This window comes from Myzus persicae, unplaced genomic scaffold (genome assembly GCF_001856785.1).
Source record: "Myzus persicae strain clone G006 unplaced genomic scaffold, MPER_G0061.0, whole genome shotgun sequence".
Classification (NCBI taxonomy): Eukaryota; Metazoa; Arthropoda; class Insecta; order Hemiptera; family Aphididae; genus Myzus; species Myzus persicae.
The window spans coordinates 165,425-191,831 of NW_019102023.1; the positions used below are offsets into that span (position 1 = coordinate 165,425).

General features: G+C 29.2%; 2 protein-coding genes across 2 annotated transcripts; both read left to right on the forward strand.

Annotated features, from left to right (window-relative positions):
• The first annotated feature begins 7,971 nt into the window (after positions 1-7,971).
• On the forward strand, positions 7,972-8,340 carry LOC111031037 (putative lysozyme-like protein). Its single transcript, XM_022310824.1, has one exon. It carries the CDS (start codon positions 7,972-7,974, stop codon positions 8,338-8,340), a length of 369 nt encoding a protein of 122 aa, XP_022166516.1.
• Positions 8,341-11,978: 3,638 nt separating this feature from the next.
• Positions 11,979-24,452, forward strand: LOC111031038. Its single transcript, XM_022310825.1, has 6 exons — positions 11,979-12,124; positions 12,578-13,135; positions 14,578-15,840; positions 22,497-22,952; positions 23,730-24,268; positions 24,412-24,452. Coding segments are annotated over exons 1-6 (2,859 nt in total). The 5' UTR covers positions 11,979-12,122.
• Positions 24,453-26,407: the final 1,955 nt, after the last annotated feature.

Here is a 26,407-nt window from a genome sequence, read left to right on the forward strand (position 1 = left end):
TATTTGTTCAGGTATAGTTTTCCTGGTAAAACTGTTACAATATCCATTTATAATATTTAGATAAACTAGTAAAAACCATTCATTGTATCATTTTTGTTTGTATAACATCATTTTCGAAATATTTACAAATTACAATAATATGTTAAACGGTACCTTTATATTTTGTCGAATAGATATACTAAATACGAGTACATAGTTGCATTATATATACATATTTATGTTCATTTTCTATCTATAATAATTTTTGTTTGTTAATATTTAACTTGTCACGTAAAAAAACAATTTTCATTTCAAAACAATTTAATCTATTTTTTTATTTTTTATTTGTTTGTTTGGATACAATATAGTTTAAAATAAATAAGTTTTATATAAGATATATATACACGATTTTTTTTTGTTTATAGGTATTTAAAATTAAAGATTTGAAAATCCGAAAATGTACACATTATCAGTTTTTATTGATTACTAGCTCTTCAAGCTTCGCTGGGGGAGACCCCCGGACCACCCGAATAAGCTGAAAGTGCATTTCGGTCCACGGAAACTGAGTCGTTGTAATTATAAAAGTCGTGTCCGTGGGTCGGTTGAACCTCAAAAGTCAGAGAAGGTGATAAGGATCTGTGATAAGGGACTTTGGAGGTGTCGTTTCGAAAGCGGGAACATCTGAAAATCTACAAATCTGCGATTGAACGCGATTGATAATCGATACGGTCCAGTCTTGAACTCTTACGAATGTCGAAACCCAAAGTGTATATATGAGAGCCGTATTTGAGTGTCTAGCAAGTCAGTCACGTCCAGTGAAAATCGATTGACTTTCAACTTAGTCATCTAGGCAGCCAATCTGAGCCAGCATGTAAGGTTTGCGGACACGGTGGTGGGCAGCTGTAAGTGAGAATTTCCAAAAGCTTATAAAATGACATAATACATTAGCCCGTGCGGCTACTCGCTCGCTACACTGTTACGGACAATTAAAATTCAAAACAACAATCGATTCACAATGTAAAAAATCTCCTTGGATAGGTCTTGACTTAACGATACTGGTTAATTCTGATTTCACAATTGTCTGGATAATGGATTACAACTTTACTAGGTACGTGTTCGCCAAGCAATATATTAGTGTCAACGTTAGTATAACTTATAAAATGAGAATGAAAATAAATAATTTGTTAAAAAAAAATAGATTTGTATGTAAATTTCTATTTATTAACTCGATATCTAAATAAATTGACGGACATGACATAGATAAGTATGTGTTACTTTTGCAGACATAGAATTTAGAATTGTGTTTTATATTTCAGATATATTTTGTTAAAAAAATGTTATTAGTTATTACTACAGGTATATACCAATATATACAAATAAATAAAAACAATTATACAATTTAGTAGGTACATGATTTTATTAAACATATTATTAGGTATTGTTTTCTTTATTTAAGTGTAAGTGAACCACATAACAGAGCATACACCAAACAACATGAGAACAGTTGAACGTTGCTCATTGAATGTACATTATACAATTCAGTATTATCCTGGATTTATATTCTACATCAGCCAGCCTAAATATATATTATACTTTAATTGTTACATACTCTGTTTGAGTAAATTCAATTAAAATTAGTATAAAAAGTAATGAAAATCAAAACACACAGGTCGGAAAGTCAGTTTTGAATTTATTAATTTGATTTAACAATCATAATTGAATCATTTTGCATGACATTAATATGTGTTATACAGACACAGAATTTAGATTTGTTAATTCGCTGAGTTCAATTCCGTCAGTATAACTCAATGTAGATGTGCAGCTTGTGTAAAAAGAATAGCTATATGCCTATAAATTATCATATTATGTTTTATTAACTTATTTATTATAATTTGTTCACTATTTTATGATAAATTGCCTTATTTATATTGATTTTCGTATTAATGAATCACATAATAGAGTAAACATTAAATGAAAATTCAATTATTATATCAACCAACAGGTTGTGTGTAGGTTAGGTCAAGCCAGAAGCGGCGTGAGAGGGTGTTTCATGAGGCAATTGCCTCACAACCAATTAGGTGGCGACACCCCCGGCAACAGATATTAAAAATCACATATGGTAAATTATTACTATTTGTACTACTTTTATAATAATTATAATAATTAGTGCATCACGGTTACTGGAAATACATATTATGTCGTATAGTGTACAATAACGACGTGGTATCGTGGTAACACGTAACTCTATCATAGTTATTAGTATCATAGATAATTGTATCATTATTTTATTTACCTATAAAAAATGTTTCCCCCTCGTTGGTCATCCTGTCGGGCCGTCTCTGACAACACTATAATATAACCTCGCACTGTGATCATAACTCATAGAGTATTTACAATATTATGATTACTATAAATAAATTATAAATATAATTGCTCTATGACTGGTAGTGTGGTAGTCTCAATTTGGTGAATCGTAGTTTCACATAATGAAATTATGAAGTGACGATTTTTGAGCCAAAGTAACAGTTTGACAGTAGGGTCAGTATGTGGTTGTGGTAATTCAAATTCTGTAAATTAGAGTAGACATTTAGAGGCTTGCAAGTGCAATAAAAGAAGAAAACTAAATCACAATTACTTTGGTACCAATTGAAGTAATTATTTTAAATATAAAAATATTTCAGTCACAACTAAAACAAATAATTTATCAGGCAATTATTTTATTTTAATAACATTATTATTCAATTTTATTTTATTAATTTCAATTAAACTAACATTAGTTAAATTTATTTATTTAAAAATGTTTGTTTATGTTAATTAGTCTATGTCAAACAATAATAATTCTTATGACGTTGTAATGGTGTGGAACACCATTACAGTTTTCATATTTTTATAATTATAATATTACGTATAGTATTATATACTATACATATATCATAGATGCGCGTGTCATCTTTTATCCATTCTGTAATATCACGGAGTAAAGCTATATAATATATATGTATAACTATTTTGTACAGTAAACAAAATTTATAATAATCGTTCGGCCTACGTGACATTCGTCAGCCGAACGAAGTTAGTCTCGTCTCACCACTTGCTACATATATTGTTGCTGCCAGGTCATCGGTAAAATAAAATATTTTATATTACATTTTATTTTACATTTTAAAATATACATTAAATTATACTCGGTATAACTAGTTGTCTTGTCGAACATCCAAATCCTCTCATATTCCCCCATTTGGTACTGATCTATCACTACGGATACACAATTACACACCGTATACCAGTAGTGATAGACAATAATTTAATTGTTACCACGTAACAACGTATTGTTTTGTTAATTTTTATATGGCAGATTCTGAATCTTTAGAAGTGACAGCTATCGGTGAAATCACTTAAAGTGATGAATTAAATGTGTCAAAATGTGGATCAGGCAATGTATTTAATTTTATCCTAAAACACGGACATACGTGCTCTAAACTAATAGTAAAATAGTAAATCATCAATGTTGTGAATTAAAACATCTGTGTTTTTTGTGTTTACATATTAATATTATTTTATTATTGTCATTAACCACTGTAGCTCTCTATACCTACATGTTGAAATTATTTATAAAATATCTTAACTAAAATAAATATAACCTTATATAGGTACCTAAATAGTTTATAATTTATACCTACAAAACAAAATGTATTTATGTAATAAAATGAAACTCAACAATTCTATCGCTACTAAAATAACGGTGAAACATACATATTTTAAACAACATAATGTATAAGTATGTCTTTCATTATTAACAACAACAAAATTTCTAAGTTCTAAGAATACGAGATTAAATTTCGTATATGAAAAAATCAGTGAATTCATTTTAAGTATTTCACAAAAAGAGCAATATATTCAGCACACAAGATGGATAAAAAGAGAAAAACACCTCTAGTTTCATTTATTTTCATAAATTTAGGACGGCGCTTCAAGTAGGCAATTTAAGGTCAACACTTTAACACTTATGTTATACATTTATAATATTATTCTACATGTTATAGTAATCACAAAAGAAAATTAAAATTTGTAGCCGAACACATTTTTTTGTGTTACCTATATTACGTTTACTAAACATTTTGTGATTTTATAAAATTGTAAACTTGTTGTTGTAGCCTATAACCCATAAATAGAGTGAAGACTGATAGTTGGTTGTATTATTTTACTTATTTCAAATATGTGGAGAGATAATGAATTATGTTATTTACGATTATTACTGTAAATTATTCTATTTACATGATTGTGTTTGAAATATAGATTGTAATTTTACCCAAAAATAAAAAAAATTAATAAATATGCAATGATAAGTTTCGTAACGGAAACATTGGAGTAAAAATATGTATAACTATATAAGTGATGATCACCTATGCTTAAAGATGCAGGATTTGTCTCAGTACGGGAGCCTTAAATTGCTAGTATTAATATATTTTAAGATACAATGTAAACCTTTAAAAAATATTTTTAAAATCGATGCAGCCAATGGCCTTAGATGCCGATGCTTTAAATAATAATAATAAAAAATATACGAAACTGAATAACGTAAACTTTATAGTTTTGATAAAAGTAATACATAATAAAATATTTACCGCTTCTACTACTATCAAGTAAATCCTATTAGTAGCATTCTAAACACTTTTAAACAACGTTGATTCGGCACATTAAAACTTTTATTATGATATATATAACTATCCGTAAAACGTTTATTGGATCTGTATGAACCGTTTAATATAATTTTTTTTAATGTATATTTTATGGTACAAAATTATTATACATTATCAATGGTACATAATGCATAAAATAAAGCGATAATACAATAGCCTACATAATATTTAGATGAAGATTATCGAAAATTAGAATACTGAGATGTGTGTCTATTGTCCACACCATCATAACTATAGTAATACTTTATACTAGGTACTTGATAAAGAACATATATCATTCGAAAAATATTTATACAGTGAGATATTTTTTATTCGATTATTTTAATACACCTAATATTATATTAACTTTTTGTAGTTTTGATTTATTTAAACGACATAACAATTAATACCAAGACACTGCTATTAAAACTTGTAGGAAAAACAAATTCATTATTATGTGAGTAACCACTTTGATTCCTAAATATTAAGTTATTATGCATACTTAGAACTATTAATATAATATATTAGTTCTTTCATTTTATTACTGTTCAAAAATCACTAGGTATACAATTTTATATGATATAATTTAATATAAATCATTTGAAACTAAAAAAAAAACAGTTTAAAAACATTTTCAAATTTCGAATATTTGATGGGGAACAAATTAATATGTTGTAGACCATTTTACGTCATAAGTCATAAAAGTTATTATTATATTTAAGTTACTTACTTAATGTATGGTTATAGAGTACGAAATTCAAGAATTCCAGTATTCTTAGTCAAATATATTTTTAATTCTGTTTTTGACACAATATGTCAACTATATAATTCTGGTGGTAGTGATTATTTAATTAGTATTTTTATATTTTCTTGATTCTTTAAAACAACAAAATATTGTATAATAGTATTAAATTGATTAATTCATAATTTAATCATACTATATTATTATAATCTAGTTTAATCAATAGAATCACATTAGTAGAAACTTAGAGGCTTGATTAATTTGTATAAATAGGTATATTATTTTTGTTGGCATAACTATTTATAAGGTAAGTGTAGAGGTGTAGAGCCATTTTTAAAAGATAACCTTTATCAAAGAACATATAAAACTATTTAATACAAATTACCATATGAATATTATATATTTAATTTAAATTAAATTAATAATTAATATAGTATTTATTTCAAGCGTTCTGCAAGCAAATTTTTTTTAAAGATAATTTATTCAACGTAGAACTGTGAATTTAAAATTCAAATTTAAACATATTTAAATCTTAGAATTTTAAGTTTTACATAAAGCATAATAATACGTACCCATTGTTTTTTGTAATTACATTATGTCATTGTAGGTATGTAATTGGTTAGTCTAATTTAAATTTTTCTGAATTCTAAATATTTATCACAGGTCTGAAAATTATCAACGACGACGAAGTATCTTAAATATCAGGACAGTAGTCAAAGTATTGATGATTGTTTTAGTAACAGTTGTTGGAATGTTATTGTACATATGGTCTAATCAGACTCAAAAGTCATTTTCGGTTTATCGTATGATTTATAATGATGATAAAACCGAAAACCACGACACATTTTTATTAGTAACCAACGCAACGGTTATCACAGTCACTACCGACGCCTCATTCGACGTGACACATGCTGCTCAAAAACGAAAGAAATTACAAATGGCCGAAGAGGATGTGGCTGTGCCGATAATAAAAGAACACGCACTTAGTAATCACTCAACCTTCGAAGACTTGCAAGCTAACAGTAGGTCTCTGAACACGGATATAGTCAAAGAGAATAATTTCGTAATTAGACCAGTGATATCCAATAGTAAAACTCCGCCAGTCCATGGAAACGTTATAGAAGAAAAACATTCCAACAATGACGAAGTATACAAAAATATCAGCACTATAGTCAATGATAGGTTGTATCATACTACGAAAAATGAGTAAGAAATCTGTGTTTAAAGGCAATGTTTTAGTTTATATAGTTACCAAAGTCATAGGCACAAATCGCAGGAGGACTAAAAGGGCCTTAGCCCCCCGAAAAATATATAACTTTTAATAGTATGGGATCGACCCCCCCCCCCTCACGTACATTGATGTCAAAAATGTTAGCCACCCCTGAAATTTTAATTGATTTCTGCCTATGACCAAAGTAAGTAGGTAGCTACCTAAAAACTTATGTAGGACATCACACTTTTTTCATGTTTCCATTTGTTTGAAACTATCGCAATCGATACTAATTAGAATTTGTTTTTATTGTTAAAAAAAATAAAGTAAGTATATAAAATTCGTTTTAATTTGTAATAATTACAAATAACTTAAGCAGTTCTCAGTATTAAAAACTGACAAAGTCATTAATAGCACATTATTGTATCAGTAACGTCTGAGTTAAAAATGGAGTTGGGCTTGTAAATATGTATTAATAATATATAAAAGAAAAATAATTTTTTATTTAGCTATAATATAAGTTATAACATATTACAGGAATAAACTTTACGACATCGCTGTATTACTATACAAATTATAAATTTTGGGTAGTACATTTGGTATGAATGATATAGGTTCTTAGCTAACATTATAAATCTTAGTAAATATCGTATGGCTTCCATACAACCAATTGTATACATATTTATTAAAACTGTATGTAATTTTTTATTAGATCTAATCAAATGATTCATTATGGATATTCTACAACTGAATCAAGCACACCCTTAGTCGGAGAAGACGCTTCAAACAGTTATTATAATGTTAACGATTTGGCTTACAATGTGGATGACTATGGCTATAACGAAGTTAAAATTCCTCTGGAAAGTATCAAATGGACGACTAATGGTCAGTCAGAACAGTTACATATTGATGAGTTATCATCATCGGGATCCGTTGGAGGAAGCGGTAGTGGTAGTAATAGGCAAAATTCTTATTATGACTTGAAGTCACGATATCCCACTGGTCACAGTATTTACTACAAACCATTGATAACCAAACCCCAAAAAATGTATCATTCATCAAAAGGATTGGATCAACCGTACAAAAAGACAATACCCCAGTACCCGATTTCTAGTAAAATGAATTTGAAAAATATCGGATTGTTGCCGCTTATTAAACTAGGGATTCTCAAACTAAAGATGATTGGTTTTGTACAGTTGATATTTCTAATTGGTTTCAAGTTTAAATTATTGATGATAGCAATATTCTTTAAATTCATATTGTTTTTGAAACTCTTGAAATTTTTCAAAATACTCATTTTACCGGTGTACCTTTTTTCGTTGTTTCCAATCCTAGCATCACTGTTTAATCGTATGGTTACTATGCAAGCGTCCGGCGGACTTAGCAGTAGTAGTTCGTCAGGTTCCAGTAGTCTTCCCGGTAGTATGTCTAGTGGTGGTTTCTCATCGGGTAGCTCTGGTGGTGGGTTCTCATCGGGTGGTTCTAGTGGTGGGTTCTCATCGGGTGGTTCTAGTGGTGGAACTCTACTTCCAGTTTCACCAGGTAGCTCTAGTGGTGGTACTCTGCTTCCATTTCCACCAGGTAGCTCTAGTGGGATTCCAGGTTTAACAGATAATACTTTACTTCCGAGTTTATCACGTGCCTCAAGTAATAAATTACTTTCCAACTTGTCAGCTAAAAATATAATTCCAAAAGGAAAACCGTCTCAATATGATGCTTATATACTTTAGGACTCAAATTTCTTCAATAGACATTACTATAAAACGTTGGATTTATTTGATCCTACCTCATAAATCTTCCAAAAATTACTGAATTCGGAAAAATGTGTGAAGAGCTTGTCGAATTATGCAGGTGAGAAAATTGGAATTATTCCCTTATGGACTAATTGGTTAGAACTAATATTGTGTTTTTAAATCTATCTCGCTCCGAGATTTGGTCTCCGTCGCTGTCATTACAACAGTCGTCTTCGGCACCTGAAGCACCATTAAGTCAACGTCAACCATCATCACTCTCCCGGCAGTAGCGGATTTGTTTCACCCTCTACCATGGTAGTGATCAATCTCCCGAGAAAACACGTCCACGACTTTCATCCGCCCCGTAGGACCTGTCGTGGAAACGCTATAGAGGCGACCAGTGGCCACACAAACGTACCAAAATCAACTTCATCCATTCCCCAAACCAAGGCTCGCCTGATGTCTTTTTGTATATAATATATTAATATCGTCTTTTGTAATTTAATATGTCTTGTAATTGCTATTCTGTGCAAATGTTTTTTTTATGATATTTGATAATATTCATCTTTTCAGTATTTTTGTTTCAAAATTGTAGTAAAGCATTACGTAAACATTCATAATAAAAACATAATTTTGATACCTAGACTATTATATATATCTTGATTTTTTTAGACTATATGTATTTGTGCCACTTTTTGTTTTATCTCGAATCTTTTGTGCATTTTGTTGGTTTTTATTTCTAAATTTTAAACAACGACATGTAACAATGAGATTAACTTCATAAACTATTTTTATTATATTTCTATACTCAAATTACTTAAGATTATTTAAATATTTATTATAAAATTGTAATACTGTTATAATTTATTATTCGCTATTTATTTTTCCAGTAATAAAGTTATTTCGCTTACACAGTGAACTGTTGTTTCTTATTTTTCGTATTAAAGATTAATATTTTAATTTATTTCGACAGAACATAAGGCCGCACTAAACATACTCGTGTTCACATGAGACTCATAAACTATTACATATGAACCAATATTTTTGTTGTTACCTATCAAATCTCTATAATATGTACTGAGGTTTTTGGCCAAGTGAAAGTATAAGGTTACTGGTGTGGACGTTAGGTGACATTTTTTCTCACAAAAGATGATGACAGAAAGAAATAAAAAAAACAAAAATTTTACCTCATTTTAAAATCAATACATTCCTCATCACTCCTATCCAAAGTTGTTTAATATAAATCAATTTTATCAAATAAAAATAGTTATGAATACATTAGCTATCAAAAGTCTTAACATTTTTTTTTATTTTTCATAAATTTACAAAACAGTCTGGTAATAATAAATTAATAACACAACATAATATTAAAATAGCAACTTGATCTGTTTGAAATATTTTTCAAATAAAATACATATGTATTACAATTGAATATTCAAAGAGCCTAGTTTCATAAATATATCTGACTTTGAATATTATTTTAATCGGACAAATGTTTTCAATATGACACTAGGTGATACGAATAATAATATAATAGTATGTACAACATAACATCTGTCCAATATGTACACTATTTTTTCATACATGTATCATACTGCTTCAATGCCTCGTAATACATCAATAGGTAGTATGAATTTGCATTCGGATAGATGATTACTTTTTGCGTAGATGTTATCGTGACTATGTAAAACTTATGGGTCGAACTACCAAAACTGCATATATATCATAAAATGTAGATACTTACTTTAAATTAAAAATTAAAAATTAAAACATAATATATATTTATATAAGTCGTACATCCGCATGTATACCAAATAAATATAAATTAATAATATTATTATTCTAATATCAATATTATATGACAGGGGAATAAGGTTTTTAGGTGATTTTGAATCGTCATGAATTCCGAACTTTAAAAATTATTCATGTCATTAATAACCATCAATAATATCAAACATGTATTGTACATTATACACTTTGAAAAAATGCAACATAATTTTTATATTGAAAAAAAACACATTATTGACTATGTTTACAGATTTTGTTATATGTCATAAATTATAATAAATGTATAATAGTACAAAAAAATGCATTTTATTTTTATATTTCTAAACATAAATATACAACACCTTATATCAACGTTTTATCGTCCGTTTGTAAGTTACCTGTAGGTACAAAGTTATACAGTTAGGTACTATAATAGATTGTTTACAATTAAGATATTTAATAATTAATATTATTGTCAATATTAAGATAATTACTTATTGTCTAAGTATTTAATAAAGACTCTCACTATCCAAATTAATATAATATCAAAATATTAAGGTTATCAAATTTTTTTAAAAAATATTTTTATTTTTATTATTAACATTGGATGTTATTAGGATTGAGCATTTTAGAGTAAGTTTACTACTGTGAGGGAGGGTATGGTTTGTTAGAACACGTGTAGGTATATGTGCCAAGGATTTGTCACTAAAATCCAGGTGGTCACCATTTCGATAATTAATGACACCGGCTGATGGATGATCTCAAAGTACATTAGTGACTGAGGCCAAACGCCGAGCTACACTAGGCCAAATTATTTTTAAATTTTATTTGTAATTAAAGTGTATAGCTTTGTATTTAAATACGTTCGAAAACAGAAAAATTAACGCGTTCACAGAGTGAGTATTCCTAACTTAATAAATAATTTTTTTTTTTTTCTTTATTAGTAATACACAATCTGTACACAATCGGCACAATAAGAGTATGAGGTGAGACAATAAAAAACATGAAATTATGAGCTAAGAAGCCACCCACCGATGACACTTATGTAAATAAATAATAAAAATGATTAGAGTCGACATGTGATGTAACAATAGATAATCTATTTATCTAAATTCGCCAAGGATAATCATTATTACTATACACCCTTACAATACACCTGCTGAATGGTCATTATAATTTATAAGAACGTAATAACAGAAGATGCAAATTAGCATATACAACATAGGAATTTCGCGAGATCTATAAATTTTAGTCATTACACGAGGATTGTCACTGAGTAGTATTATTATGAAAGATTTCTAATTTATACTGCATGTACCTAAAATAATGAATAGAGAATTTTTTGTCCCTGAAATAATACATTTTTCACAATCCCTCCTCTTTGGAAACAGTGACATAACAACCATCACTGGTATACATATGTATACCTACCATAATAAGGAGCGCTAAAAGTATCCCCAGTCAAAGCCTTTGCCTAGCCAAACGATTTGATTTTAAATAAATTATAATATGATTTAATCTACTGACACGTTATTTTAACCAATTTGATCCAATTATATAGCTGCAGTATACTTTGAAACGCTTGACCTGTGATTCAGTTATTAAGTATTTGTACAGTTATACATATAGTGACATAAGATAATTAAGATAATAATATTATAACAGTTGTACGAACGGAAATTGCATATTATTGCGAACCGTATGTGCCTGACCGTTTAGGATAATTTACTATCTGTACATTATAACAGTGAAATTAATTGACCATTAGGCATGGATGAAACAATGTATGTTATTTGGGTGGGCCACATACCTTTTAGATTATCAGAGTTTATTTGTTAATGAACCAGTCATACAATATGCCTAGTGAGTATATCAAACATCAGCAATTCCAAAACGTTGATGAAAGACTTATCGAATATTTTATATTATATTTACAGCGGAAGTAGAATTATGACTTATCTTTGAAACAAATCTATGAAGCTTGAATGAGGTACTAGTCTATACTACCAAACATGTAAGATCACTTTTTGTATTAAGTATTATTATTATATTCAGCAATTTTGCTGAGTGTTGTATTTAATATGTTTAAAAAAATAATTAGGTTTTTTTTATTGAGAGTCATTGTACAACTATAATAATTTAAAGTTTATAAACATTAAATGATGTTAATAATAATATTTCTAATTAATCATTTACAAAATTTAATTTGTCTTCAGAGTTAGTGGTAACTGGTATTTATTTTTGGATGCGTGTATTCCCATGTGAACTATTGATTTTTTGACCATTGTTATATTTAAGTGTAAATTGTGCACTAAAATATTTCATTTTTCGATATATAGTACAAACCTAAATTTATATTTTAATTGATAGTTTTGAATTTTCAAACATAGTCCAATTATAGGTATACTATGCTGATGTAGAATCGTGTGCATTAAAATGTTCTAACTCAAACATGCATATTTTGTAGGCCATACAATCACCGAAGACCAAAATTAGTCATCAACATATTAACAATATTGGGAATGATCATAGTGACTTCAGCTGTAACGATACTGTGTATACGATTCGGTATTGTAATGACAACAACTCCGATCCAGGCAAGTAAAGGTCATCACACGACTAATGGCAGATCAATCTCTAACAACCGTAGTAAGCTTCTGGTTTCACCAGACACTGCTGTAGAGCTAAATGCGACTAACAACTCAATTTCTCGAGATCAACAAGGAATGCGGATTAACCTCCCAGGCTCTACTTTAACGGGGTCTGAAAATCAATCACTGGCGAATTATTTGTCCTTCAATCATTTGGAGCAGGAGAATAGTGGATCTCTGTCAGACATAGGTGAAGCAGGCAGTAGTTTAGTTAAACCATCCACATCCAAGAACGTGGCTCCACCAACTGATCTCCGAGATAAATCAATCAATACAAATCTATACAACGGAAACGGTTACATCACGACAATGGGTGACAACAGTGAGAACAATGATGAAGATGATAATAATAACATGTATCAGATAAATGGCAGGTAAAAATCTACATACCTACGTCTAGTGATTTGTTTTGGTATTTAAGGAACAACTTCCTCTATTTTTCCTTTAGATTAGTATAATAATATAATTATTATTAATTACAGTAGCACAATAACTATTATAGTCACTAATTCACTATATATAGTGATACATTAACAATATTAAATAAAATAAGTATAAATTATCGACAGTAGGTAGTTAAAATCTAACATGTGTTTTAACAATTTTAATCTTAAGACAACTGTTATGGGAAAACTAGTTTGAGTTGATATCAGTATATAAGTATTACAATTTTATGAATTAGTTATTCAAAAATTAAATGCTCATAACAATTATATATAAGTATAGATTTTGATATAAATATCGGTAGTTTTATAGATTTATATGTATTTATAGAATTTATACTATCTACCTATCAATTATAATTAAACTAAAATAAATATTATACCTAAGGAAATAACCCTTTTTTTTGCAAAGTACAGTTTCTAAAATATAGTATTATAATCTATTATAAAATAAATCAAATATTCTAATAGAATTAATAGAATTAATTAAATATTATAGTTGTTACATAAATTGTACACAAAACCCAATCAAATAAATAAATTAACAAATTAATTAATTAATTAATACCACTGTATAAAACTATTTCTTGCAAAAAATATATCTATTTTAAAATTATTTAAGAGTTTATATATTTATTTTTGAAGTGAATAACTTCTTTAGGAGTGGTAGAGTAAATCGAATTAAAGGGCGTAGCTGTTGAGATCAAAAAATGTTACTTGCTCGACAATAAGGGTCCAATTAGACAATCGGATTTTGCTGGCCGGTCACTGTGTTCCTCCTAGCACAGTAAATATTCCGGAGCTGGTGACTGGGCAAACTGACCGGCTGGCGAAAACCATCACTCTCTGTTTACTACAATCTAACTCTATACACGAATATATAGAAAACCAGTCGGCAGACGCCGGCCAGCAAAGACAGGTCGTCTTTTTCAACTATAAGGTTTCTACAGTAATACATAATAATAAATTTGTCTTATCTTTTTATAACTATAATAAATTAATTCCAATCGCACATTTATTTTTCCATTAAAAACTTAATATTTTACAATGAATATTTTCTTTTATACTGCCTCTGTAAATGAGTTTCACTTCATTCGTGAGTTCTATTATAACACGCACAATTTACTATTTTTATTACGAAACTGAAAGTATCAAGTTACTCAAAAGTTCATGTTTTGTTTATTCTATAGAGGTTTGATTTATTGAGATTTTGGTGCTGTAGGTATAATAATATTATGTAATAATAATAAAACAACAATTTATTATTCTCTGGATAAATTATACTATTATTAAAATACTGAATTTAATTTAGACAAACAGTATATTATTACAATTACTATTATAGTTTTACATTTTTATTTGTTTTTTGACAGGCAAATCAGTCGAAGAAAAATAAATTACAACCATCAATTGAATACAAATACAGCAAAATACGCGACGATAGCAGAAGAAGACGGTTCGAATGGATATAAAAATGCATATGATTTAACATACAATATGAATGACTATGAACACAAAGAAAATGAGAATCCCGATTATGAGCCAGGGTGGACCAGCGCTGGTCGACCCGAACAGGCGCAGGGGTCATTTTGGTCAGGATCGAGTGGTAGTTGGGAACCACCGCCGTACGAAACAGGAGAAGGATATTTAGTTGATCAAGGTCCCAGTCGCAAGCCACTTGATAAACCATTGAGTAGCCCAACTAGGAGTAATTTAAACACATTGCAACCAAACTTGGACAACATTAATTGGAGAACAATCGGCATATTGGCGCTTTTCAAACTCGGCCTTGCCAAACTACAGGCAATCGGTTTCTTAAACACATTATTTCAAATCGGATTATCGTTCAAATTATATATGACAGCGGTATTCTTTAATTTTCTGTTAATTATGAAACTCATGAAGTTTTTCAAGATTCTGTTAATACCACTGCTTTTGACACGGCTCCTGCCATTATTCATGCAATTACTTATGATACCAGGACGATTATTAGATTTGATGAGACGAATGAACAATAATAATATGATGCCAGCAAGTCAATCGGGAGGATCACTTCCTGGTCAAACAAGTGGATTACTTCCGAATCGACAGCCAGGGACACAACCGGGTGGTGTACGGCCGGGTGGATTACTACCGAATCAACCAGGAGCCGCCTTGCCAGGTAATACACAAAGGGGTGGCATGTTTAGAGCGACAATTGAAGACACGCCAACAAGTGAATCCGCAGCGGTCAGTTATAATATTGCCAATAAAACAAACAATTCAGTTTTTAAGCTCGAGGACACATATTTGACTGACAGACAGAGCCACGAATCAATACAGTTATCAGATCCTACATTAGACATTTTTCAAAAACTATTAGATTCAGAAAAATGTGTGGAAAGAATAGCTTGTCGAATTTCTGTGGCTGAAAATATAGGAAACGTACCCATTTGGATTAATTGGCAAGTACCTAAACCGATCTCATTACACATTATAATACATATTATTATGTATAATTTGCTTTATTTTAGGGTGTTACATCGCGTACATCAGCTTATTCCCAGTGATAAACTTGAATCATATCTAAAGGCATATAAAGATGTGAACAATGCAATTCATGCCAAGTCATCAGTCCCGGATAATTGGATTACATGGTGCTTGGAACATTACAACTGTAATATTAGTGACAATACAAAAAACGTGTCAAACGCAAGACAATAATATATTTTATTTTAAATGTAAATTTATATACAGTCGACTCTCAATAATAATTCGAAGTTATGAGCCTTATGGAAAACGTCAAAATACCGATAGAGATTGAATTACTGAGTGGTTCAAAATATTGAGAAGGAAAAAAAATAAATTCGAATTACTGAGCTATGAAAAAGCGTACCTACGATAGTAACATTCGATAGTTATCGGAAATTATAGTACGCATTTATACAAAATCGTAAAGTAAATTATTAACGCTAAGATTAAAAGAAATAGATTTTGGTGAATATACTTTGAATTGACGAGCTTTGAACTTCGAATTGTCGTGTGTTGACGGCTAGTTTTCTGTACAATTTTTCTACTGATAATATTGTTCAATATACCTACATGTATTTTTCATTGCCTTTGTTCGAATTACTGAGAGATTTTTAAATGGATGTGCAATTACTTCAAATCACCGAACGTTTCGAATTATTGAAGGTTTGATTTATCGAAAGTCAGCTGTATTTGCTTGTAGTCATAAGCATTAGATGTAGGTATAGTATTATAAACTATTTTGGTATGCCAAATATGTTTTGACTTTTGAGTCCTGAAGTGTTGAAATAATGTTATCGTTTATTAATATTTAATAATAAAATGTTTTGTGTAATTTAAATTAAATAAAATAATATTAATATACCTATAATTGCTCACATGAGTATACTACTTTGTAGATACATGACATTTTCACTGAATGTTTATATCACCATTTTCCATACACCACACAATTTTCAAAATATTTTGACTTCGTGTTGAACTATTTATAGGCATATGCAATTTTTGATTATTATTATTATTAGTTTTTTTTTAAACTTATGTAGATTAAAAAATTGAAAACTTGTAAATGTAATACAATAGGGTTCATCGTAAATTGTTGTTAGTGGAAATAAAAAAAAAATGAGCTTAAATCCACAAACATTTGTTATGAAAGTTTGAATTTAGAATTTCACTATTATTTATTATTGTTATACAGCGAACAGAAATTAATTTTTTTAGAGGAAAGAATACGATAAACGAAATCAACACTTTATTGGCGAAGAAATGTCGCAATCGGACAAACGCAGTATAAAAATTACAGAGAATATCTCCTGGACAACGAAAAACACACGTTTTGTAGACGATCCATTTTATTTCCAAAAACAATATAGTATACTTAATAGATGTATACTGCATATAATAAAATTTGCTCTATTTTTACAATTTTTATACTTTTAAATTTTAATAATAAGAGTAATACAACTAGGGGTCTTAATAGTTTAATACTTGTTTGTTGGTAAACGTTGATTTTAATTATATTTAAATTATTATTTTCAATGAAATATATGATTTTGGATAGTACCTAAATGTAATTTATATCTAGTATTGGCACAAAACTAAAATACAATTTAAACATTTTTTGGTGTTTTAATTTTTAATTTTTTAATTTTCAAACATCGAAGTTATTCTTATGGAATAAAATTATAAACAGTATTTTTGCTTACACAATTACACTAGAGAAATATTTGTATTTGTTCATTATTAGGTATACTGCTTATAGGTAATGCACATATGCACATAATAGTATGTACCTATATTATATAATATAATATACAGTGGATTCCGCTTAATGTGGGCACGTTGGGACCAGCCCTGTTTGCCCACATTAAACGGTTGCCCATAAAAACCGAAATTAGTTTTTAAACAAAATTACAGTTAAAAAAGTTTTTATTTGTATTATCATATATGTAATTGAAAAAATTTTAAATAATTACTAGGTATACAAATAAAACTAATTACATATAATATACTAAATATAATTAATCTTTGAATGTAGAAGGTGTACTTTAGATAAACACAATCTCATAGATATTAATCATCAACAGACTAAGAATAGGTCACACCAGAATAACTCATGGTTACGAATAGTGATGGGAATAATCGAGAGAAAATAATCGAGTAACTCGATTATTGGTATTTATCGAGTAACTCGATTATTAGGAAAAATAATCGAATGATAACAGTAATTACTAATTAATAATTACTATTTATTAGTAGTTACTAGTTACTAATAAAATACTAGTAATTCGAGTATTATTTTATTCTACTCATCAGTTAATGCTTAGAAACCATATTAATATCTCTAATATTGTAATATCTTAAAAAAGAAAAAATGCTGTTAAAATCTTAAATCCTGTAACCATACCATAACTGTGACTAATGGCCATGTAGCTGCCGAGTTTTTTTCTTGATCAATAAAAAAAAAAAAAATAAGTGTAATAATGAATTTGTATTAACCATGTTTTTAATTTTGTATTAATAAGTTGAATATTGGTTGATTTTTAATCAATAATGTTTAATGTTTTGATTATTTTAATCGAATGAATATATCAACCATGACGAAATAATATTTCGATTATTTTAATCGAGTGAATATCTCGAATATAGTAATATCTCGATTACTAATTACTCGATTATCGAAATCATTCGATTATTCCCATCACTAGCTTACGAAATGTCTTGAGGAAGCCCCCCGCACGTATGACTTGGGGGGTCGAACTCACAATAAAACACGGAATGTTTTGAATACCTCGATGCAAGGAAACGCAACATTTATCCGGTGACTTATATGACATACTTGGACCAGTCCTGCCACCACCTAACATATTCGTGTTCCTCTAGGTGACGGAATTGAACAAACTCATCTAACCTTCTGAACAACACAACTTTAAAATTGAAACTTTAATAATAATTTTTTATATTATTATGTCACACTTATTTGTAAAAAAAAAATGTATCTTACCCAATGGCCTAGTTGCAGAGGGTGAAAAAAATCTCATAGATACGACGAAACCCGATTAAACTAGTCCTTTTTAAATACATATGTGTATATTCTAACGCTATGATAAAATAAAACTGGCCACATAAACCGAATCAAGTTTCCATATTACGCGATTTTATTTAACATCGTTAATATACATTTGTATTGAGACCAGACATGTTTGCCCACAATAAGCGGATGCCCATATTAACCGGTGGCCACATTAAACGGAATCCACTGTAATAGTTCGGAATAAATTAAATGTATTAATTTTTAACTTTTGGTGTTCAATGTGGTACAACAATGATTCATTTACCGAGTAGCGGGAAGATGTATGAATTTAAAAAAAAAAACTGTACTTTGATATTACAAAAAAAAAATAAGCAACGTAGTTACAACTGCATACTACGAGTAGAATTATAACAAATTAATAGACTGTAATTAATTAATTAAGTGACATTTTCTTTAACAAAAAATATTATAATCAAAAAGTCCCACCTATATTTTTTTTAGTACTGATTTACGAAAACTGGTATTATTTGTTTAAATATCTAATTATGCAAACATTTGAAAATAAGACTCTTTTAAAAAAAATGTTATATATTTTCAATATTTTTTAACTGCTATAATACGGAACAAATTAAAAGGGCCTTGTATAGTTGTATTAAATTTTCAAGCTTTTTATTCACAAAAAAATTGTATTTTAAGTGAAAGGAAAAAAATAAGTCAACAGTTTAAAATATTTATAAATATAGCTCATCAATTCTAGGTTCAAATAAGAAATTACATTTATTTGCTAAAAAATATTCAAGTCCCTGGAATTATTTATTTTTAGTTTTTTAATATAGAAACTAAAAAATATTAAAAACACACATCATTGTATAACCAATACATTCATCTTACTGATGAGAATCTAATTTATTGCTTTTTAACTATGTTGTGCTTTGTGCAGGGGCAAAGTGGCCAGTCTGGAAATGTGAATTTTCTAGATGGCCTGGCCATTTTGTTAGATTTTTTTTAAATTTAATTTAATTTACAAAATATTATCAAATGCGTTAAAAATTTGTTTCTATTAAATTATAGTATTACAAATATTATTAATGAAATAATAGTACATGGTAATAGCCTCGTACAATCGTATGAGAAAACTTTGGAGATCAAGTTACAAAATATTTGGTACATAAATATAGACATTAAATAAAATCAAAGCAGTGTGTTGGTTAACAGGCTGGTTATTTTTATAATAAAGCATGGAAATAGATAATAATATTATCATAAATGCAGCTGGTGAGAAATCTAAGATATTATCTAAATTATTATTATAAGTGTACAACTAATCTTTTTTATTATATTGTTTATAATTTATTTATTTATTTATTACTTATAACCTTATACCTACTATACCTAAACCATCGAAATACAATATATAATTATTAATACATATATTTCGTTGGTTTTTTTCTATTAAACTATACCTACTAATTTAATTTCTCAGACTTTCGGGTATTAGTGGTATATTAATATAATGCGTTAGAATACATAAGTTCAAAGAAATAGCATAATAGTGATTGAAATACTTTTATAATAATGAAAGTAGTGATGCAAATAAACCTACTTATATAGTGTACTATATTATACAAATACGTAAGAGTAAGATGATTTTTTATTATACATGTATTTATTTACACCAAAAATACACATCATTGTTAAATCAGTAAGCTCAAAATCTAAAAGACTTCCACTTATGAAAAGTATACGAGTGCAACAGTATAATGAAAACCAAAAGACAAATCTTCATTTAATCTTCGTTTAAGTATTATAAAATTAAATTAATTATTTAAATTATGGTATACTTTTGGCAAAACTCGCAAATAGGGGGTGCTTCAGTGGCTAAACCTTCTCAAACATTTCTCAAATTGTTTGTAAGTTATTCGATATTATTATAGTAAATTAGTAGGGCTTCAGCCCCCCTACCCAAATCACCTACGATTTATGAGCCTATGCCTCTGTGTAGGTATAGCTGTTATATCAAAAATAATAGGTTAGTAAATAACCATTGGAAAATAAACGTACCCGAAATCCTGGTGCTTGTCAGTTAAAATAATAATAATGTGGACACTATGTGTACATTCGTGAAGTTATGGACTTATAGTTAGAACTCGTGATAAAAAAATATTTACAAAATTAAATGTTAGATGTTTAAAAAAAGTAGATGTATGATGCAAGATACGGAAATATTTTTTGACTGCCTGTGGGTATAATTGTTTGAGTATAATATTATTATCCAAATACACGTAAGTGTAATTAATATTTTTTTAATTTGTATCAGCACACGTTTATTGAATAATGATGGAGTAGATTTAAACCTACTGGTTGGACAGACGATATGACAATTGTGTGTATATCTATTCGTTGTCTTCCCTACTACATAATATTGTTTTACACTCAAGTCGTATAGTGTAAAGCTCACTCCTCTACACTTACTTGTCCACAGTCACAAAAAACTTTCAACCACACGCTCAAAAATGTTAATGTATAAAAACCAGGTGTCAAACATATTTATAGTAGGTATTTAATATTATTATTTTCATGATCAGAAAATAAAATTCGTTGCTAAATCATATATTATTATAGCATTTGTTGAAGAAAAAATAATATGTTATAACTGCAGTAAGTAGTTGACCTATACTTATTTAATAATTGTAATGGTTATTATTGTCATTACATATTTAACCATATTTTAAAGATATAACTGTACCTAGTCAAAACAGTAATCGAAACCAATCGCACAAGTCTATGAACCGTTGAAGATAATGTGTCGACTGTACTGTGCAATTTGTAAACGGTGAAAAATTATTAATCATTAGCTATGGTAAAAATAAACCAAATGTATTTTAATTTGTTCAGGTGGGGATTACAAAATATACACACACATTCTATTCACCAAAAAAATAGTAATATAACTTACCGATTAAACAAAACATCTACGAAGTAAAGTGAAGGGACTTGTTCTTATATTTGTATTATTACTTTTTCATAGATTTAGATTAGCAATCCACATAATACAATGAATTAATATATTATTAACAAATAAACCAATGGAACTTGGATGATATACTAATCATTTCTCAACAATGTAAGTAAGCCTTTCAAATATCTTCGATTATATTATTTATAACTATCGTTAACAATATAATATAAAAATAATTGAATTAATGTTAATTTTTGTTTAATTAAAATTTCTCGGAGACGATTTATACATTAATAAATTGTTGGCTCTCACGATAATATGTATTGTAATGTATGTATTCAACTGTAACATAGCATACAGATGATGAAAAATGTCAGTTTTAGCAGCTATGAGAACATAATCTTTATTCTATATCGATAAATAGTCGGTTTTCGAGTTGGTCAACGTCTACCAAATGTGATCGATTATAATGTTATTTGTTTCTATTATAGTAGAGTAGCGTAGATTAGGTGCATAAGAATTATATTTTTCCCAATCCTCTTGGTGTGCTAGAATGTGTTAATTATTCTCCTCAATGCTCCGCTGTCTGCCTTACTCTTCAGTCTTCGGTCATCGATTACTTACCTATATCGATAATCTCGTTGATAATCGATTGAAGTGTACAATAAACTGTTCATTAGCGAAACAAACAACAGTTTAAGTTGTATATAACATAAATGCACTTTAAAGCTAGTGTTGTAACCCAACTCGTTTGGCTAGCCATTCTCATCGTTTGGATGCATTTTGCACAGGCCTGGGTCCAATCAAAGACGAACACTTGCGGTTTGCATTAGAGTCACCATAATCCTTTCACTGACGATTGCAGCAGTGGCAATAGTAGCAGCGACATTTCTGTATGTCGTGTTGGGTCAACAGACGCCCGAAACATCGAAGCCGGTCCAAGACCTCAGGGGCGATCGACCAGTAGCAAACACACGGGCGGCGTCTGGGGAGCGACTGATCCCTGAAAACCGGTCAGCCGTGGAATACCTGCCACCTAATCGCCGATCGATGGACGGCCGTCCGAAAGCGTCCATCGGTATCCGACTGCCATTGGCCGACAGTGGCATCCATGACATGTCGGCCAGCCGAAATCGATACCCGAATAACCATAGGTACAGCACCAGTGACGGCGTCGTGGCATCTCCTGAAAATTACGACGAGACCGGCGTCACATTCGACGCAAAAACGCAGCAGAATTTCAACAGGTAATGTGTATTACGTAGTATGTATTCGTCCCATTGACCAATCTGTATGAGGTGGGCACCTTCCATTCCACGTTTCCGTATACAAAAACCATAATGTGAAACAGAAATTGTATGTGTTTCTTAAAAGAAAAAACTACATTGTAAATAAAAGACACCGTCCAGCACTCCAGCTACATAATTAATGACTATAAATAATTTTTTTTTCACAATCAAATTATGATATCTGCCCATCCAATAGTTTTCATTTATATGCATATAGAAAAATACATTATAAATAAACTAATTTTAATTTGAAAAAATATAATTAATTACAATAGTATCAAATACTGAAATATATAACCATTTGAAGACTCACTTTATTATACTGGGTACATCTTATGTCATTGACCATTGTAGGTAAGTTTTTTTAACAATTATGGATCGTTAACGATAAAAAAAAGAAGTGTTTCTAGTTTTGTGAAATAACAGTGTGCAGTGTACATTATGGTGTATCTAGCTTAATGGTGTGTATGCATGAAACATAATAACTGATAATAAGTTGGTAACATTAGATGAGAAATAATTTAATTTTCTATTGATATCTTAAGTTAACTTAATATACAATTTATAATAATTCATAAGAGTAGGTTTACTTATTTCACTAACAGTTTTAATATTTTAATAGTAGTAAAACGTTAACATTATAAAATGTTGTATCTTAATATAAAAAGTAAATATTTGAAGTTTTATTTACGTAATTATAGTAAATTATAATCGTATTGATATATTTGTTAATAGGCAAATAAATCACTTTGACTACTCAAATTTGGATACAGACAACTGGACAACTGAAAAAGACGGGTCGACCGGTTATCACGATTCGTCAGACTTGACGTATAACATGGGTGCTTATAGCAATAAACAAACTGATGATCTAGCTGGCATAAATGAATTGCACAGAGAGCCTGTGGTGGAATTAGACACATACTATTCAACTATTAACGGCCCATATTACAATAACAGACCATCAGAAAGCCACCCAATTATAGATCATCAACCACTAAGTACGGATTATAAATTACCTAGTAAGAGCTATCAACCTCCAACTACAAATTATCAACTCCCAAGTTCGAATTATCAACTTCCAAATACGAATTATTATCAACCGACAGATATTATTTATCAATCACCTAGTACGAACTATAATACCCCAAGTAAGAATTATGAACCACCAAAAATCCCACAGGTTCCACAGAAACCTAACCTGGACAGTCCCCAACAAAAGATAGAGACACCAATACCAAATACGAGTAGTGTAGTCGATTGGAGATTGTTAGGTATACTGTCACTGATTAAACTCGGAATAGTCAAACTAAAATCAATTGTCATCATAAAAACATTATTATTTCTTGTGTTCAGTCTAAAATTATTATTGATCACAATATTTTTCAAATTCCTATTACTTTTTAAATTCTTTAAGGCCATTATGCTACCGTTCTTGTTTATACCACTATTGCTTAGTTCGCTGATTTTCCCCATGATTTTGTCTTCATTATTTTCAATTCCGGGAAGGATAATTAGATTTTTATTTACTCCAAATAATTCAACAAGTCCACCCACTATGATGCCAAGTATGCTGAGTAATATGTTACCAAGTACACCAGGTACTATGGTACCAAATACACCGGGTACTATGGTACCGAATACACCAGGTATCACGAGGCCAGGTTTTGCTCCTTTTGTACCTCGTCCGACAAATGCGGATAGACCTGCTGGTACCGCTGTACCTGCAAATCAAATGGCAAATAGACCTGGTATGCCAACATTTGCACGTCACTTGGGGCATTTTCCAACAAACAATAATGGAACGACGTTAACTAAATCAAATACTTTACATTTACCTTATGAATGGCGTTCTGAGTCTTTGAGGGCAACGTATCCTATCATGGATATTTTTTGGAAGATGATAGATTCGGAAAAATGTGTGGAAAGAATAGCTTGTCGAATGGCCGGAACAGAGGAAGCGGGAAAGATACCCATATTGATTAATTGGTGAGCTTAAATTAAGCGTTTATTCCATGTTAGAACATTAACATCTACTCAAAATAATAATATTACAATTGTATGTCCAACGAGGATAATGAGAATAGTAGAAAAAATGAATAAATACAATTTGTTTTTATTCTTAGTTTGATTAATATAACGCATAATAAACTAATATTATTTGTATTATAAATGATTTGTAATATTTTGTTTTATAGGGCAATGCGTGTTGTATTAAAGTTCATTCCAAACAAACAAATTGAATCATACTACAAAACGTATGATGATATTATAAACAATGAAGTTCTTACAAGTCCTCCGATGAGAACCCCCGATAGTTGGAACTCGTGGTGTTTAGAACATTATAATTGTAAAAGTAATAATGTTACACATGCATAATAATAAAAACAATTTAAAAATTACAATTTATTTTTAACAATGACTTCGCCAGTAATTAGACTTTAACCTATGTTTTATTTATTGGTGCAAAATTATGTTATTTTGATATTTTATATAAAATGTTATACTTAGCCTACCTATATTATTAATTATTAAACTAATAAACTCAAATTTAAATTATATTTTGTGTGTATTGTAATGTATTTTAATAGTTTAGTATTATTTAGTTATAAAAATGCTAAAATGTAACATTTTTCTTATAATCTCGTGTCGCCATATTCAATACGACCTATCAAATGTTAACTACGGTGAAAGAATGTAATAATTTATTAATTACTATTTCCTAATCACAGTCTTACATTTTCAATTGTTGTACTGTAAGTAATTGTAAAGAATGGGGAAAGAAAGTAACCGTGATCTGTTGTACAGTAGATGTCAATTATGTTTATTTTCATCGAGTAAGTTACGGTTATGACTCAGTTGATTTTTTTATATCAACTAAAAAAAAATTTTCCTTAAAGCACCCTGTCATGTAAATTTTTTAAAGAAAATACCCTCAAAAACCTCTTTCCCCGGAGCCAGTGATAACTCGCTGGGGTACTTGGTTACATACTGCTGCATATTGTTGCGACAATTTAAGTTTCATTGAAAATATGATTTCCAAAATTGAAATAGATGTTGTTTCAGCATCCTAACTCCAATGAATAAATACTTATTAATTTGAATGTATTCCTAATAATAAATGTTAATAAAATAGCAATAAAATATAGTGTTGTATAATTTATATTTACCTACTTATTTAATATACTAATTTTATTATTTTTTTTTTCAAGAATAAAAACATTTTTTTTTACATATCTTGTATTTTTAATTACATATTTGGATAAAATTAAATACATATATATGTACATATTTTTGAATTTTGAATACATCCAAATCCGCACCCTAGTTATGAGTAATGAAATAACTACTGTATATAATGTTAAATCTAAATACAAAACGACAACAAACAAACAATGACTCATTTCATACGA